The following is a 15,571-nucleotide window of genomic DNA, read 5'->3' on the forward strand; positions in this document are numbered from 1 at the left end:
GTGTTGTGATGGTAGCTCAGTGGGATCAGCGCCTGATGACCCCCACTCAACAGGACGAAGGGCTGGACATGTATGTTTTGGGAGGAGGAGCAAGTATCTGGCTGGCCTCTGAGAACACCTGAGGTCTGCTAGAGCGAGAGGCTTTGGTCTTCTCAACTGGCCACATCCAGGTGAGCTTCTCCAAGTCTCCTGGCCTTTGTGAGGGAGGGAGGGTTGTGATTCCTGGCTTGGTTGATCCACAAGGTAGGGAGCGATGAAGTTCCCATGGAGGACACTTGTCACGAGCAGCAGCACCACATGAGGATGGTGACTGCCTGGCAGGCTCATGCTTGCCCAGCGCTGGACAGGTGCTCTGCATAGCATGGCCCTGTGATCTGGTGCTCACAGCAGCCCTGTGGGTGGTGCTTCCATGCCCACTCAGCTTTACTGGAAGGGACTCAAGGCACACAGAGGGTAAATAAGGTCACCCATCCAGCAAGTGTGCAGTGAGGTGCAGCATCAGCAGAACTGGGCGTGGAACTCGGGCCTGGCTTGGAGAACACAGGAAGGTCTCCTGCAGCCCCTGTGTGGATGAAATGGTGGACATTCATGGCCCAAGGCAGTGGATGGGGCCTGGGGGACACAGACAGCTCAGAGACGAAGGGCATTGTTCATCGTGTGGCTGGAGCAGACAGCTGGATCTCCCTCTGTGCTATTGTCCATCTTCAGATCCGTTGCTCTCCGTGCCCAGGATAAATAGGTGCTGACCTTCCAGGGGAGACCCGGGAGTGCTGGGGGCTCGAGCTGTGTGCACGCTGGTGTGCTGGCCTAGCTTGCTGGGGGGCCAGCTGCTCCGTGCCAGAGGGCCTGGGAGGCAGGCCGAGCTCTGTGCATTCAAGGCAGATGCTTCCTGAGGATCGTCAGCATCTTCATACTGGCTTGTCCCTGGTTCTCTGGGCCGACCTGTGTCTTTGGCAGATGCACCCATCAGTGACCTCTAGCCCTGGGCACACTCTCCAAATGCTGTTCCAGGGGAGCCAGGGCCATGTGCTGTTCTTTCCTTTCCAGGCAGCTGGGATTGCTCACCACCTGCAGCTTCGCTTCGGAGGCGGCGGCTGGCACGGAGGCCAGGCTACATGAGAAGCACAGCTGGGCCCGGAATCAGGTTCCCAGCAGTGGACACGCCATTCCAGGATCTGAGAGGGGTGGGCAGCAAGGAGCTCCACCACTCCGCATCCAGGGCTGGACAAAGCAACCTTGGCCGGAGTAGCCATGACCGGGAACCCCTGCTGGGGAGCTGTGTCCCTAACAGCTCCAAAACCCCTGCTGTGGCCTCTGTGGGCCACCGGAGCCTGGCCCAGACCTCTGCAGGAGGAAGCCCAATGGGCTTTTGGATTCACCCCAGAGCTGGCACCGGACTGCCTGCCAGGCTTGCCGGGCTGCGTGGCCCCAACGATGCCTGGGGGCAGCAAGAGTCTTTATCCATGGACAGTTCTGCTGCCCCAGGCACCAGCCAGGACCCAACCCTGTGTGCAGGAGCAAGGGGCGCTGGGGCCTCCAGGGGGCAGGCGCCTTTGGAGGGGTGTGGTAGCAGCCGCAGTCTGGGCAGCGGCCCTGCAGCCCCCCACACCCTGCCTGGCTCCTGTGAGAGCTTTACCTCCAGCTTCAGCTTCATCCGCCTCTCTCTTGGCTCTGCCGGGGAACGTGGGGAAGCAGAAGGCTGTCTGCCTTCTAGGGAGGCGGAGACCACTCATCAGAGCCCCCAGGAAATGGGAGTCAGAGCCACCAGCCCAGACAGGTCCCATGAGGACCCTCCTGGTCTCCCTCAGCCCTTCCGTCTCACGGCTGCCCAGGGCTTGGCAGACCTGGCCCAGGTGTTGGAGAAGAGCTCCGGGCCGGAGTGTGGTCTGCTTTCTTCCCTAAACATGGACACTGGCTGCTCCTCTTCCCTGGATCCCTCGCTGGCTGGCTGTGGCTGTGATGAGGGCAGTGGCTCAGGGGACGTCCACGGCTGGGATACCCTGCTCAAGAGATGGGAGCCCGTGCTGCGGGACAGCCTGCTGAGCACCCGGAGGCATCTGGAGGTCAGTGTCTCTGCCGGCCCTTGCTGTGAGGGTCAGGAGCTCAGGTCAGCAGGCAGAGGGCCGGGAGCCGGGCGTGCTGCTTGGAACGGCTTCCTTGGGAGCAGCAGTGCCACACTGTGTCTCCCCCTTGAATGCGTGCTCTGCCTCTCCTTCTCTGTGGCCCAAGTGTGCAGATTTGCTCTCTGGCTGCAGCTCCTCCACAGCCCTCCTGGGGCCCCATGTGGTTTTCTCAGCTTAGGAACAGGAAACTGGGGCAGGGGAGATTGAACCAGCTGAGGTTTGGGGTGCACGATATAGAAATGGGCACCGCACCCTGCATGGGCCAGCCCAATCGATGGTCACCTGCTCTTGCCCCACTCATCCCATTTCATCTGCTACAAAAGGAGCAACTCCTGTCCTTGCCACCAAATTGGGACTTGGTTTCTTTCTGACCACTTCATGTCTCTGGCTTTCAGTTTCCTTATTCAGAGGGGACACTTTCAGGACGTTCTGAGGCTCAAGTGAGAAGGCATGTGCTTTGGAGTTAGGACGAGCTGGGAGGTGGGAGCCCTGGCACTGAGGTGCTGTCTGTCATCGGAGAGGGGGAGCAGCAGGATGGGGAGGCGGCTCTACACCAGGGAAAACCACAAGGGCCACCCCAGACTGGACTTCCAGGCTGCATGAGGTTTCATTGTGTTGTGTATGCAAGGGTGGGTGTGCAATTCCCTGAGCCTGGGTGTGCAGAGGTGTGTGAAGGAGTGGGTGTGCAAGTCTCTGAGCTGGGTGTGCAGAGGTGTGTGAGGGAATGGGTGTGCAGAGTGCCTGAGCCTGGGCATGAGGAGGTGTGTGAGGGAGTGGGTGTGCAAGTCTCTGAGCTTGGGTGTGCAGAGGTGTGTGAGGAAGTGGGTGTGCAAGTCTCTGAGCCTGGGCGTGCGGAGGTGTGTGAGGGAGTGAGTGCCTCTCGCATGCTAGGCAAGCACTCTGCCACTGAGCACAGCCCCAGCCTTTGATTGACCTTTAAAAGCAAATTAATTAATCTCGTTTAGATGGGCCACAGGTACCTAATTGACACATTTCTTGAGCTGATGTCCCAGGCAGGGGAAGAGAATCTGAAAGCAGACGCAGAGCACAGGGTGCTGGGGAGAGGTTGGCCCAGCTCTGTCAGAGACTTTATGCAAACCTAGCATCCCACCTGCATTTCTCAGTTCCAGGTGTGGCCCGAGGGAGGCAGCTGTTGTTTGCAGGTTGCGTGGCCAGCACGGCCAGCTTCATTCCCTTAGACACCCACCTAGGGAGACCTGCCCTGGTCAGGGTTCCGCTGCAGTTTGCCAGCTTCGCCCCGGAGATCGACAGGCAGCTTCTCCTTCCTTTTGACTCTTTATCTGGCTGTAGGTCATATCCTGAGGACCTGGGGCTCTGGATACCTGGGACTTAGGAGGTCCTAAGCAGTGTGGTTCTCTGGTGTCCAGCTGTGCCCAGGGTCTTCGTGCCACTTCTCTGAGCCACCAGATCTCTGGGGGTCTGGGGATGTTACATAGGGTGTTCTACCACTGAGCTACATCCCAGCCTTTTTATTTTTTATTTTTAGATAGGTTCTCACTAAGTTGCTGAGGCTGGCCTAGAATCTGTGGTCCTCCTGCCTCAGCCTCTGGAGTTGCTGGGATTGCAGGTGTGCACCACTGCACCTGACAGGAGGTTCACTTTGAGATAGTTTATGTTCTTAGCTTTCATAAAATCAGCTTGCTGTTGTGACTTGTCTTTCCTTTTCCCCCTCCAAACCAACACAGGTGACCTCCTTAAGAGTAAAGCTTCAGAAACTTCAAGAAGCAGTAATTGAGGATGATGATTTTGACAAAGGTGAGTTTTCATTTGTTCATGGGTGATTGACTCTTTCCTCCTCCCCATCAGTCCTGTCTTCTGCACCCGCACTGAGTCAGACCACATCTTTGGTTGTCTCCACTAAGGAACAGTTGGCCGTTGCACATGGTTGTCTTCTGGATTTTGCACACCTCGGGCCCAGGTGTAGTGTTATGATTGTCCAGAGCTGGTGGAGAACCTGAACACAGAATCCCCAGACCCACCGTCTCCCCAGCATGTGGCACACCTATGCCTCACCGTGCATCAGGGTGTTCGCGGGTGGTGGTAACGCAGGAGGTGACAGGAGAAAGCTGGACACACATTTGCAGGTGTGATGCCAGCAGTGGAGGCCGTCTGGGGTTCTCTGACTGTGTCCCCACCAGGGCCAGAGGCAGAGTGGGGTCAATTGGAGATGTGAGGCTGTGCTGAAGGGGTCCAAAGCCTCGCATTTCCACCTGCATGGCCTAAAATTCCCCGGAGAGGAAGGAAATTTGCAACATGAGACTAGAAGACAGTGGTCGACCAGGCCCAAAAAACCAATCAGAATGAGGCACCAAGGAGGGAGTTGGGCCAGAGACAGGCAGGGTAACTGGGCACAGGCCGACAGGGCAGGGTGGCTTGGCGTTGTGGTCAGCCTGGGAAGAATCTTAACTGTCCTGGTGAGTCTTGGGATTCCTGGCACAGGGTGTGTGAGGAGTGAGATGAGCTTCTCCTGTGTGCCCAGGTGGCTAGCTCAGGTTACCAGGGAAAGAGAAGGGGCACGAGGGGCTGTCCCGTGTCGGAGCTGGCTCATGTGAGGCCTGCCTGGCACATCCACCGCAAGGACGCTGCCTCTCAGGTGTTAGTGCATGTAGGAGTGGCCTGGCTGGGCAGCTTGTTAGCAGGCAGATCCTGGATAAGTAAGTCTGGGCATGGCTGGACACCCCCTTTCTAATAAGCTCCCCAGTGAAGCTCCTGCTGCTGGCCTGTGAGCCACACTTGGTAGTGTGTGACATAGGAAGCAAACACGTTTAGAGACACACCAGTGTCCCCCAGGTTCTCATCCCGGGGAGAATGTCCGGGAGGGCGTGTAGCAGGGCACACAGTTATGGGAGTGCTGTGGACAACATGTCCCTCAAATACAGAGAGGCAGCGGGGCCCGGGAGGGGGAGCTTTCTTCTGCTGGAGTTGGGAGGGTGGGGAGGAAGCGGAGAAGAGAGAGACCCCTGGGGCCTGAAGGCCCCCCAGAGGTGAGCAGGTGGCCACCAGCCTCCCCGACATCTGCACTGAATTTCGGCACTGGCTCTTGTCTGGCCCAGCACCTGGCCTGACCCACTGCAGGTGACTAGGTGTTCTCACAGAGGGATCGCTGGGTCATCGGGGAGGTTTGCACCCATTGGGGAGGGGTGTGCTTTGCAGTGAGGTCTGTTGAAATGCATTGCGAGTGGGATGTCCCTCCTCCTGGCCTTGCCCAGTGACTAATGACCAGCAGGAACTGCTGGGAGTTGTCTACCCAGTGTGGACCAGCCTCTCCTCCACGGCAGCCATGAGAGCAGCCAGCCTGCCCTGCTTTGTGCTGGGAAGGGCTGCCGGCGTCTTGGGGTCTTCCAGGAGGAGCTGGAGGGTGACCCGTGTCCCTGGGTCTCTGTTGCTCTTCTCTTTCTTTCTCTAGTTTCATTCATAAAGATGACTTTGTGTTCCATGCGAAGGCACGATTAGCAGACTAGAAAGTTCCACATCCTTGCCAAATACTGGAAGACCCCTGCCAGGCCCCGTGGGGACCCTCCCAGGGCTCCACCTCTGTCTCTTCCTCAGGGAGGAAAGTTCACAGGCCTTTCTATTACCGCCTCAGGCTGGGAGGCTGGGAGGCTGGGAGGCTGGGACGCTGGGAGGCTGGAGGCTGGAGGCTGGAGGCTGGGAGGCCTGGGTGAGCAAGGCTGGTAGTGTCTGCTTAGGCTCTTTCTTTGAGGCTCCATCAGTTCCGTCACCCTCGTATGTGCCCAGGGCCTGTGGCCAGCTGAGGGGCAGGTGTGACAGCCCAGCTTCCCACAAAAGGGACCAAAGCCCAGACCGGAGGTGCCTCGTTCAGCCCCAAGGCATGGCTGGGAGGGAGAAAAGGAGAGCTTGGCAGCGAGTGTCCATGTGGCCACTGTCCTAGCTGTTCCTCACTGGTTCTGCCCCAGTGTCCCTCGCCTGCCCATGTTCCATGCCCATCAGAGACCAAATCCACCGCTTCACTTCCAAAATGAGCCAATGATGTGAGGGGGAAGAGCAAGACTGGGGGTCGGCTCTGCTGTCCCTGTGGTCCAGGCGGCACCCAGGCCTGTCCCTGCCTATTCAGAATTCCCTTCTAGGAAAGGAACTGGCCAGCCCTGCTTTAGCTCCTCTGTCCTCAGTCTCGGCCACCATGCACTACAAAGAAAGTCTGCTGTAATGAACATTTGATGTGTTGACAGAAGTGACCACCTCAGGGGCCAGCAGAGGGGATCCAGATCCTCTGAGCTCCGCCTTGAGGAGACCTCTCCTTCTGCGGCTGCTCCCCCTCATGGCATGCTTGTTATCCAGCCCAACGTCCCTTGCCTCCTTGGGCAGCCTGCCCCACTCCCTGCTCAGGGCCCGAGTGGTGGCCTGGAACTAATATCAGCCCCAGGGTCCCAGCCTTCTCTTCACAGAACTGTGCATGTGACAAGCAGAGAGGACACCAGGTTCCTTCCCATTGCCTTTCACCCGAGAAGATGGGGGAGAGAAATCTGGCCATCCCAGGGTGGAGTGAAAGGGACGCTCTGGTCACCGCTGGGCTCTTGAAATGCTGCTTCAGATGGAACCCAGGGCTAGGCGCAGGCTAGGCAAGCACCCCACCACTGAGCTGGGGCCAGCCCAGATGGCCTTCCTGTGCAAGATGCCTGTCCTTCGTGTTTGCCAGGATGCTTGGCTGGTCTCTGACTGTGGCAGTCCTGGGGGCTTTGTGTGTCGGGCTCGGGAAGGTCCTCTCTGTACCTGGCGATTACAGACATACCCAGGGGCTGGCCCATCCTGGCCTGAATTGACTGATGGGTTCTGTGGGCAGGATTGACTCTTATTTCTGCATAAAGTGACTGAGAAATAATTCTTTTGTTCAGCTTGAGATAATTAAAAAGACCTTCATGAACTGTGAAAAATGTAACAAGAGCTTCGATTTTATATTTAATTTAGATTTTGTGTGCTTTTTCAGTTGTGGTGTGATTTTCATGGCTGTGAACTGTGGAATATTTAATGACCATCTCGGCCCCTCTGGGTGAGGGCTGCTCAGGGTCCTGTGAGGGGTAAGGAGACAGCCAGCTTCTGTCCTGCTCTCTGTCCTCGAGCACTTGGCTCCTGGATAAAGCAGGAGTGACGATTCCCGTCCTGATGTGTGGGTGGTGACGTGTGTGAGGGTCTGCAGTGTGGCTGGGATTACTTGCTGCCTTTTCTGTCCNCCCCCGCCACAGCTCTGGGTACAACATGTTGGAAGACCCCATGCAGCAAGGCTGCTTCTGCCGTAAGCACTGGCAGCATGCAGAAAGCAAGATGGGATGACTTGGCTGCTTCTTCTCTCCTTGGCAGTAAGTAGCTTACTTGCACATAGCCTGATTTCTTTTAAACTGCACAAAAATTTGGAAAGGAGGTAAAGCAAGACACATTAAAACACGTGGATGACGGTGAACCACTTGGACTTGAATGCTCTTGGCATCCCCACAGTAGACTCTTTCCTTCTCCCTGTCTGGATGTCACTACCTTGCTTCTCTCGGTCTCCTGTCCCCTGCCTGAGGCTCTGTTGCATGACTTTGGATGACACTGGGAAAATGAAATTGAAACCCTGTTTGGGCTTTGCACAAGGGCCCAGATTGGTTATCCTGGGAGTGGAAGGGAAAAAACGAGAAGAGGAAGGAGGAGAGTGGGGTGTGTTCCTGTTCGTATGGAGCACGGAAGACAAGACGGGAGAGGACGAAGCTTCTGTTCCGGGGTGTGTCCGGTTTTCTCTGTGGGCCTCTGCTTTGTGTGGTCTTCGTTCTCTTGGCAGAGAGGGTTGGGGAGCTGTCCCAACTACTGGGTAGACTTTCCATTTAAAACGGTCATTGACAAACAAGGTGGCCGTTTCCTCTGCATAATGACACTGACATGGTGGCCCTGCTCCTGCGCGGGGTTCCCTGCGCTGCGTGACACGTCGCTAGGCAGCTAATTTGTTTTTATAAACAGTTCAGGCACTTAATTAAACCTGCATCAATCTAGTAGAAAACCAACCACAAACACTCTCCCAGCGCCCTAGATGGCAGGGCACACAGCAGTCTGCAGGCTGACCACGTCTTCAGTGCCAGGGGCAGACCTCAGCAGGACCCCAGGACCTGTCCCGCGTCTCAGGGGGAAGGCGGGCATGAGGAATCGCCGCCTCTGCTCTGGCGCAGGTGCTGGCAGTTGGGCCTCCAGCTGATATGTGATGGAGGCCGCCGGAGGGGTCTGGTCCTGCCTGCTGTGAGCCATGGGGTCCTGCGATGGCCACGTCAGTCTCAGTGACAGTGAGGAAAGGTGGGCCAGATGGGCCAAGGCAGCAAGACCAGGCCCAGGCAGGACGGAATGGGGGTGTGAGGGAAGAAGCTGGGAGAGGAGAAACCACCAGCAGTCGCCCAGCTGCGGGGTCTCCCAACCCCGTGCCATTCAGTTCTGCGCGCTCTGTGGAGGCAGCCAGCAGAGTCCTGCAACCCCTGCCCCCTCGCCTGCTCACCCAGCCGGGGGCTGTTTTCATTGCCCAGTGGTATCCTGCAGGCCCGATCTCTCCATTAACAGGAAAAAAGTCTTGACTGGTGGCATCTCCTTAGCTCCAGTACCAGGTGGAGACTGTGGCATTTTCCTGCTGTCCCTCTGGAATGTCCCCTCTCCATTACAGCCCAGCCAGCTCCTCCTGCTGTATTTCCTGGGGCTGTGAATGGCAGGTCAAGCAGGAGTGCCCAAGAGGCCCTGGGCTCTCCCTGTCCTGTGCGTGGGGCTGCTGAGTCTTTTAGATTCAGCCTCCCAAGTGTCCCTTGACTCCCTTTTCACCTGGGCTAATGCACTAGTCCCTTCGTGGCCCTGGCTTCTGCTCTCACCACCCCCCCCACCCCCAAGCCCAGTCCATCTTCCATGCTGCCATGGGCCTGATGTGCCCTTGGAACCACTTCCCCACGTTACTCCTGGCCACAACTCAGTGGGACCTGCCACAATGCCTCGCCCTGGCCCTGGCCCTGGCCCAGCTTCCTAACTGCATTTCCTGCCACTCCCTCCCCATCCCAAGTGACTTTCTCCTGTCCCCGTTGCTTCTGAGTGTGTACTGGTCCACGCTGCTTTGCGCCTCTGCCTGACTTAAGTTCCCTTCCCTTGGTCCACGTCCCTTTTCAGTGGCTTTGTGTATTTTTTTGACCCACAGGCTATACACCCCAACATGGGTGTTGGCCGAACCTTGGCTACTATGTAAGCTCCCTGGGAAGAGAGAAAATAATTTAATAATTGAAAATTCTGTAAACTCTGGAGATAGCTAGTTTTCAAAAAATTAACAGCCCTTTATCTAAACGTTCCCCAGCATCTAGAGAAACGGCTATTGGATGAACAAATGGATATTCAAATATTTCTTATCTCCAAATGATGGTTATGTCACCATTATGGAGTCAGTAGTAGTCGATGTCTGTGAATAATAAAGTTCTAGCCCTTTCAGGTCAACCTAGTTAACAATTTGTCCACAAAGTCAAGTTCCACCCTTGTCTGGTGTTGGAAACTTGGACAGGCTCCTCGGTTCCCACACTTGAATTTTCCCCCGTGAAAGAGGACTGGCAGCGTAGTTTGGAGAATTGACGGGGATGGTACCTGCTGGGTACTGGGCTGTATCTACGCTGGGTGAACGTTAGCTGCCATGATGATACACACTGGCAAGATGTTACCTACTACTTGTCAGCACAGGTAGGATTTGTAACTTTCTGTTTTTCTGTTCCAATTTGTTTGCGGACAGGTTATTTCTTGGGTAGCTGAGCGTGCCTAGTTTGATGTCTTTGGGAGAAAAGAGAAGTCAGAAAGCCCACACAGAGGGGCTTTTCACTATTTCACAGGAGACAGAAAGTCACGGGGCTGCTTGGGGGAATGACCTTTAGCAGCAGTGACAGTGATGTGGCAGAAGGGACAGTTTCCACTTGACCTTTACGCGATGTGCCAGCTTGATTGTAACTCAAAGTATGAAGCTGTGGACGGCTGGAGGGAACATGGAGACGGCTGTTGTTGGAAGGGCGGGGAGGGAGGCAGGGAGGCTGCCCCTTGGCCAGGGCCTGCAGTTCCTTCCACACCCTTCGACGGCTGCTAACTCACCGCCAGACACTCAGTGTAATGAGCTTCTCTGGGAGTTGGTTTAGTTGAGGCTGGCCGGCCGGCTGTGGGTTTCTACTGCCAGGACATGGCCGCTCTGCCCACGTCCTATCGATTTTCCGTCTTCGTGGCCTCTCTTCCTCTTCTTGGCTGTTGGTTGCAGGATGTTTTCTTCTCTTCTATGACTTGACTTTTGACTTTCTCTAAGCTTTGCTGACATTCCGGAGTTTTCTGCCATCCCGTGATGCCCTGGAGGTGTCCCTCGGAGGCTGAGTGAGGCCTCTGCAGGTCTGCTCCTGTCCAGGGCGCAGGTGGGGGACTGCTGTGCAGCCTGCAGGTGCTGGAGGTAGCTGCTGCTGAGGACCGGCCACCAGTCTGCGTCCCTGGCCCTGGCGCAGCTTATGGATGGCCACAGGATCACTTAGCTCTCCAGCACACTGGAGGGGGACAGGGGCAGTGGGAGACTCGGCCACGGATGGAAGGCAGAAGCAGGGTATCCTCCTCCTCTGTTCCCAGCTGCCCTCCAGAGCCAGGTCTATGGCACCATGAGGAGTCCTGCCTCCACCTTGTACATGGGCATGTGGTGTCTTCCCTGCCTGCCTGCTGGGCCAGTGTGAGGTCCAGGGCAGCCTAGAGAGGGGAGCTGTATGGAGGGTTACGTTCCATGTTCATCAGGGCCGGCTCTGACTGGGAGCTCCAGATGAAGTTTTCTGCTTTTCATTTTTTTCCCTCACAACTAACAAAAAGCAAAAAGGTTTTAAGAGAGGAAAAATGAGAAGGAAATACACAAGGACATGCGTGGGAAGACAGAAGGCTGGGAGGGCCTCAGCCCTGGGTTGGACATTCCAGCAAGATAGCTGTGGGTGGGGTGATGCCGGGGGCCTGTCCAGGGCAGACATCCACTTGCACCAGAGAGAGGTATCTGTCACGCCATGCCATGGGCAAAGAGGTCAAGAGGTCAGGCTCTCCTTTTCCTTAGAGGCCAGTGGATGGCTCCTGTGTCACATGGACATGGGGTGGCTGCAGACACTTGCGGTGGGGCTGCGATAGACAGTGGCTGCATTTTTGAACCCAGGTGTCTTCTTCAGAATGCCAGAAGTCCATGGTCCTCAAACTGTGTGTGGCTAGTCACAGGGGCCCAGGGGGGCTGCGGGAGGCCCTGCTGTAGCAGTGTGCCTTGGCTTGTGCCTGTGGTCAGAGGGCCACAAGGCCTCCTCCCAGAAAGCTGCGCTGCAGACAGACGAAGGAGACCCGGTGGGCAATGACAGCATGTAAAAAGCACTGCCCTCAGTTTGAAAGTGACCCCTGGAAGGCCTGTGGAAGGTGACACCCCTCCTTACTTGGTTCCTTTTCATATTTAGCAGAAACTCGACTTAGGAGGGTCCAAAGCCAGCTGGCTGGAGGCGCTCGGCCTAGAAGGACCGAGCTGTGGAGCCTACCGAGCCCAGAGGCATGTGGGCATGTGGAGTCTTCCCTGCCTACCTGCTGGGCCAGTGTGAGGTGGAAGAGGTTTTTCCAGCAGGAGCATCGGAGTGCTGCTGACAGTCAGTGCTGGTCAGGGGTCGTCCTCTGTGTTCACGTTCCTGCTGGCAGCCGACCTGTTGTGTAGGACCCACCTGCTAGCCTCAAGACGCCGAGCCAAATGCTGATGATGAAGCTCCCCAGATTTGAACACAGCAAATGGGTTCATGGGGAAAAGGGGGTCCAGCGGGAGAATAGGCTGCCGAGGCTGGCTGCCTCCTGCTCCTCTCCCTCCGCTCTCAGGGTGGCAGCCATGTGAGTGCTGGCTGTGGGCCCGAGGAAATCCAGCAGGCACTCTGCCCACCCTGCGTTTCCCAGGCCTCTGTCATGGCGTGAAAAACCACTACTGTTTTGTGTTTGGACAATTAGATTTTTGTAGGGAAGAAGATAACCCAACCAGAAGTCAATGGAAAGGTAGCGTCTGGTCACGTTGGTTGTGGGAATTAAACCTCGGGGCCTTGGGGCCACTGTCGGGACTCAACCCTGCTGGCTGCAAGTACCCTTTGCAGGCACACACCTGGGCAGGTGGTGGCTGGCTACCAGGCCAGGGCCATGGCATGGGGATGGTCTCCCCTCCCCTCCATCACTGTGGCAATGAGGTCCCAGGCCCTGGCCACGGGCAGCCTTCTCTTACAAAACCACGTCTGGTCCTGCTGCCTGGGGAGCCACTCGATGCAGCCTCCCAGTCACCTCAAGTCTAGACTGGTCACGGCCTGTCTGTTGGCACCTGATGTCTTGGATGACCACTCACAGCAGATGTGTAGATATTATTCCCACTCCACAGGGTGGTCTGCTCTGGGACTTCCTTCTCAGGGGGGTCCTTGCACCCCTGCCCCTGCCATTCTCAAGCTTTGACTTCTGCTGGCCTCTCCTTCCTTCCCAGCAGGTGACTTCTGCAGCCCCACCCTGTGGGCCTGCAGGGCAGGAGCTACTGTCCCGTCCTTCCGCCCTGCTTCCTCCTCCTCTGGGTGGTCACTGCTTATGCAAGCGACCTCCAGCATTGGTTGTTCCCAGTGCTGATGTCTGGACAATGAATTCTCTAGGCCACTGACTTTCACAGTTTGTGACAGTGACCTCCAGGGAAAAGTACACCAGGACCCTTCCCGTACATGGACAAAAGCACAGCCCGCTCCGACGCATACTGGCTTTCCTCTAGTCCATTAGACCGAATGTGCTCGCCATCCAGTCCATGGGCGCTGCCCCTCGTGCACAGGCTGGACCAGCAAATACACTGCTTTGGGGCCTGGGCTGGCCTCAATGGCTCAGCTGGTGTGCCCTGCCTGGCTGTGGGCAGAGCTGCTTCCCTGACTGTCTCCTGGGACAAGGCTAGGCCCTGCCTGCTGGGTCCTTGGGAGCCTGGAAGTCCCTGGTTCTTCAGGAACAGCAGGGGTAGGGGGAGACCTTTGCCTCCCGGACCACTCCACACTGCGTGCCTCCCCAGGACTTTGTTTGAAGAAGGCAGTAGAGTGGCTCTGAATCACTTAGCCCCAGATAACACCCCATTTTGCCCTCTTACAGGCACCTCCAAATTTCAAGGTGATTTTTCTTGAAGCCCTTGACCCAGGGGAGAGAACCGTGTGCAATAACCCTGCCTGCAGGATGGGGAGGGCAAGAGCCCTCCAGTGTCTGGGCCTCCCCCAGGCTGCCCCCTGCCTCCTCCCCCAGGTGGCCCCTTCCCTCCTGCTTGCCATCGTCCTCTGAGTACAGGTGTGGGGGAACATTTCCAGAAACCCCAGGCTTCAGGAGAGCCAACTCCAGAGTGGGCCTCAGAATGAGGGCCCTGGAATCTTCCATTCTTAACTGGCATCTCCCCACTGAGGTGTTGGCACCTGTCCCAAAGAGGGACAGACCCTGGCTGACCATTGCCCCTCACTCATTCTCTGTTGGTTCGTGTCTAGATAACCTCATTCTTGCAAATACAGGGCTCCTCACATCTCGCTGACTTTCTGTGTCCAGTCTGTCCCCCTGCTTGATGCTCTCTCTGCCACTCTCTGTAGGAGAGCTGCCTGTTGCCCACGGGGCATTGTCTATTTCTAGGGGGTTGAGTCATGGCCCTCCTGGCCACGGTTGGCTCTGGGCTCTCTGCCTAGCTTCTGTCCGTTGTGCAACATGGACGGGGACACGGGGGAGCAGGTGTGGGGAGGGGGCCGGGCCCACTCTGTACCCATTACAGTGACGCCCCTGTGACAGGCTCCATGGAGAGGGCATGGTCTTGGAGAACCAGGTCCTTCTGGCATGGGCTCCAGGGACTCTCAGTCTTCACCTACAGGAGGTGGCCTGGAATAGTGTGACATTTGCCTGGCTTGCTGGGAGGAAGTTCCGCGGGTACTTCCTGAGCAGGCGGAGGGCCCATGAGGCTGGCTGCTTGGGGTGGTCTTTGAGGGGTGAGGCTGGTTCTGTGCACTCTGAGGATGCCACCCATGGGCGTCGCCTGCATCTCCTGGAGGGCGGTGCTGGGGCGTGGCAGCCAGGAGGAGCAGCGAGCAGAGTGGAGGGGCGGCCCTGCCCTCACCAGCCTGGCAGTCCTCCCACGTGAGCAGCCAGGTTGGAAGTGGGCTTTTCTTCAGAGGCCAGCTCGGCATTATGAAGCAGAGGTATAAGGCAGGCTCAGAGGGGAGAGCCAGCGAAAAGTAACTGGCACAGCCCCATGTAACTCTGAAACACTTGCCCTAAGTGCTGAGAAGGCCAGTCTGACTCAGGCAACCCGCAAAGGTGGACCTTAGTACTAAGCCCCAGAGCGAGACCTGCCTGCCAGCCCCAGCGAGGAGCGCTCCATCTTGGGCCTGCTTTGTAAGCGTGGGTCACAGAGGACAGACTAGAAGGAGAGCCACAAAGCGTCCAGCCGCCAACCGGCAGGAGGGGAAGTGCCCAGCCTTGCTGCTCAGCTCCCCTCCCAGGCCTCCAGCAGGGACATGTGCACAAACTGGGGCACAGGGAGTGCCTCCTTGTGGCACCTAAGGAACAGGGAAGATGTGTGCCCTCCCCTGTGACAAAGGGACCGTCTCCCCACTGCGGGTGGCACACTTGCTATTGATGGTGTCACTCCACTGGAATCCCAGCAGGCCCAGTTCTGCAGGTGGCCCCAGACTGTGGTCTCCTGTCCCAGTTCAGGAGGAGGCTTTAGGATTCCAGGAGAAGAGTGGTGGATGGACTTGAATGATCTTCCTGGACACCTCACACTTCTTTGTTGGCCCTCACCTGCAAGGATCTGGGGTAATGGCAGGCCTGTTAATTAGGAGTGGGCTTCTGTGTTGGGTAGAGTTGAACTAGGAGTCCAGCACCTGGGCTTTCCACAGTGGTTTCCTGTTGCAACGGCTTCCTGTGTCTGTCCTGATATTGTTGCTGATGTATGTGATGGAACCTAGCTCTCCATGCGCCATATTGTTCCTCGAAGTACTTTAGAACCCGGGACCTAGCAGAAGCCTGTTCTGCCTTCTCATGTGCTGGATGCCTGAACTGAGCCTGGGAGGGCGGGGCAGTTGTATGTGGTACCTCTAAGAATCTGGGAGCACTGAGCAGGATTGGCCGTCAGCTCCTCCCAATGTGAAGTCCCCCAGGCGTTGGGCCACGCTGAGTGTGAGACCCCTGTAGAGTGAAGTTATCCCAGCAACAAGCTGGGATCGTGGCTGCATCTCCTAGGGCCATTCTGACTTTCGCAGCAACCCTTCATTTGTATTTAACAGCCCTTTCTTCTCTCCTTGTCACGATCACCCCTGGCACAGGTTCGTCTAGTGTCACTATCCTCACAGGGGCAGAGTGACTGCGGTTGGTCAATCCTCAGGCTACAGAGTTGCTTGGGTGGATCCAGGACTAAACCTGTCTCCTGACCCTAA

The 15,571-nt window shown here is 56.9% G+C and overlaps 1 protein-coding gene across 7 annotated transcripts in view; it reads left to right on the plus strand.

Annotated features, from left to right (window-relative positions):
- Nucleotides 1-15,571, plus strand: part of Disc1 (DISC1 scaffold protein) — a 202,810-nt gene that overhangs the window by 35,034 nt on the left and 152,205 nt on the right. For all 7 annotated transcript variants that reach the window (XR_007346494.1, XR_007346496.1, XR_007346495.1 and 4 more), the window contains exons 2-3: nucleotides 1,048-2,063; nucleotides 3,830-3,899. Coding sequence is in view for 3 of the 7 variants with exons in the window: in XM_048800370.1 (XP_048656327.1) it covers nucleotides 1,048-2,063; nucleotides 3,830-3,899 (1,086 nt within the window). In the remaining 4 variants the exon portion in view is untranslated. The remainder of the gene's footprint in view (nucleotides 1-1,047; nucleotides 2,064-3,829; nucleotides 3,900-15,571) is intronic.

This window comes from Marmota marmota, unplaced genomic scaffold, assembly GCF_001458135.2.
Source record: "Marmota marmota marmota unplaced genomic scaffold, marMar, whole genome shotgun sequence".
Lineage (NCBI taxonomy): Eukaryota > Metazoa > Chordata > Mammalia > Rodentia > Sciuridae > Marmota > Marmota marmota.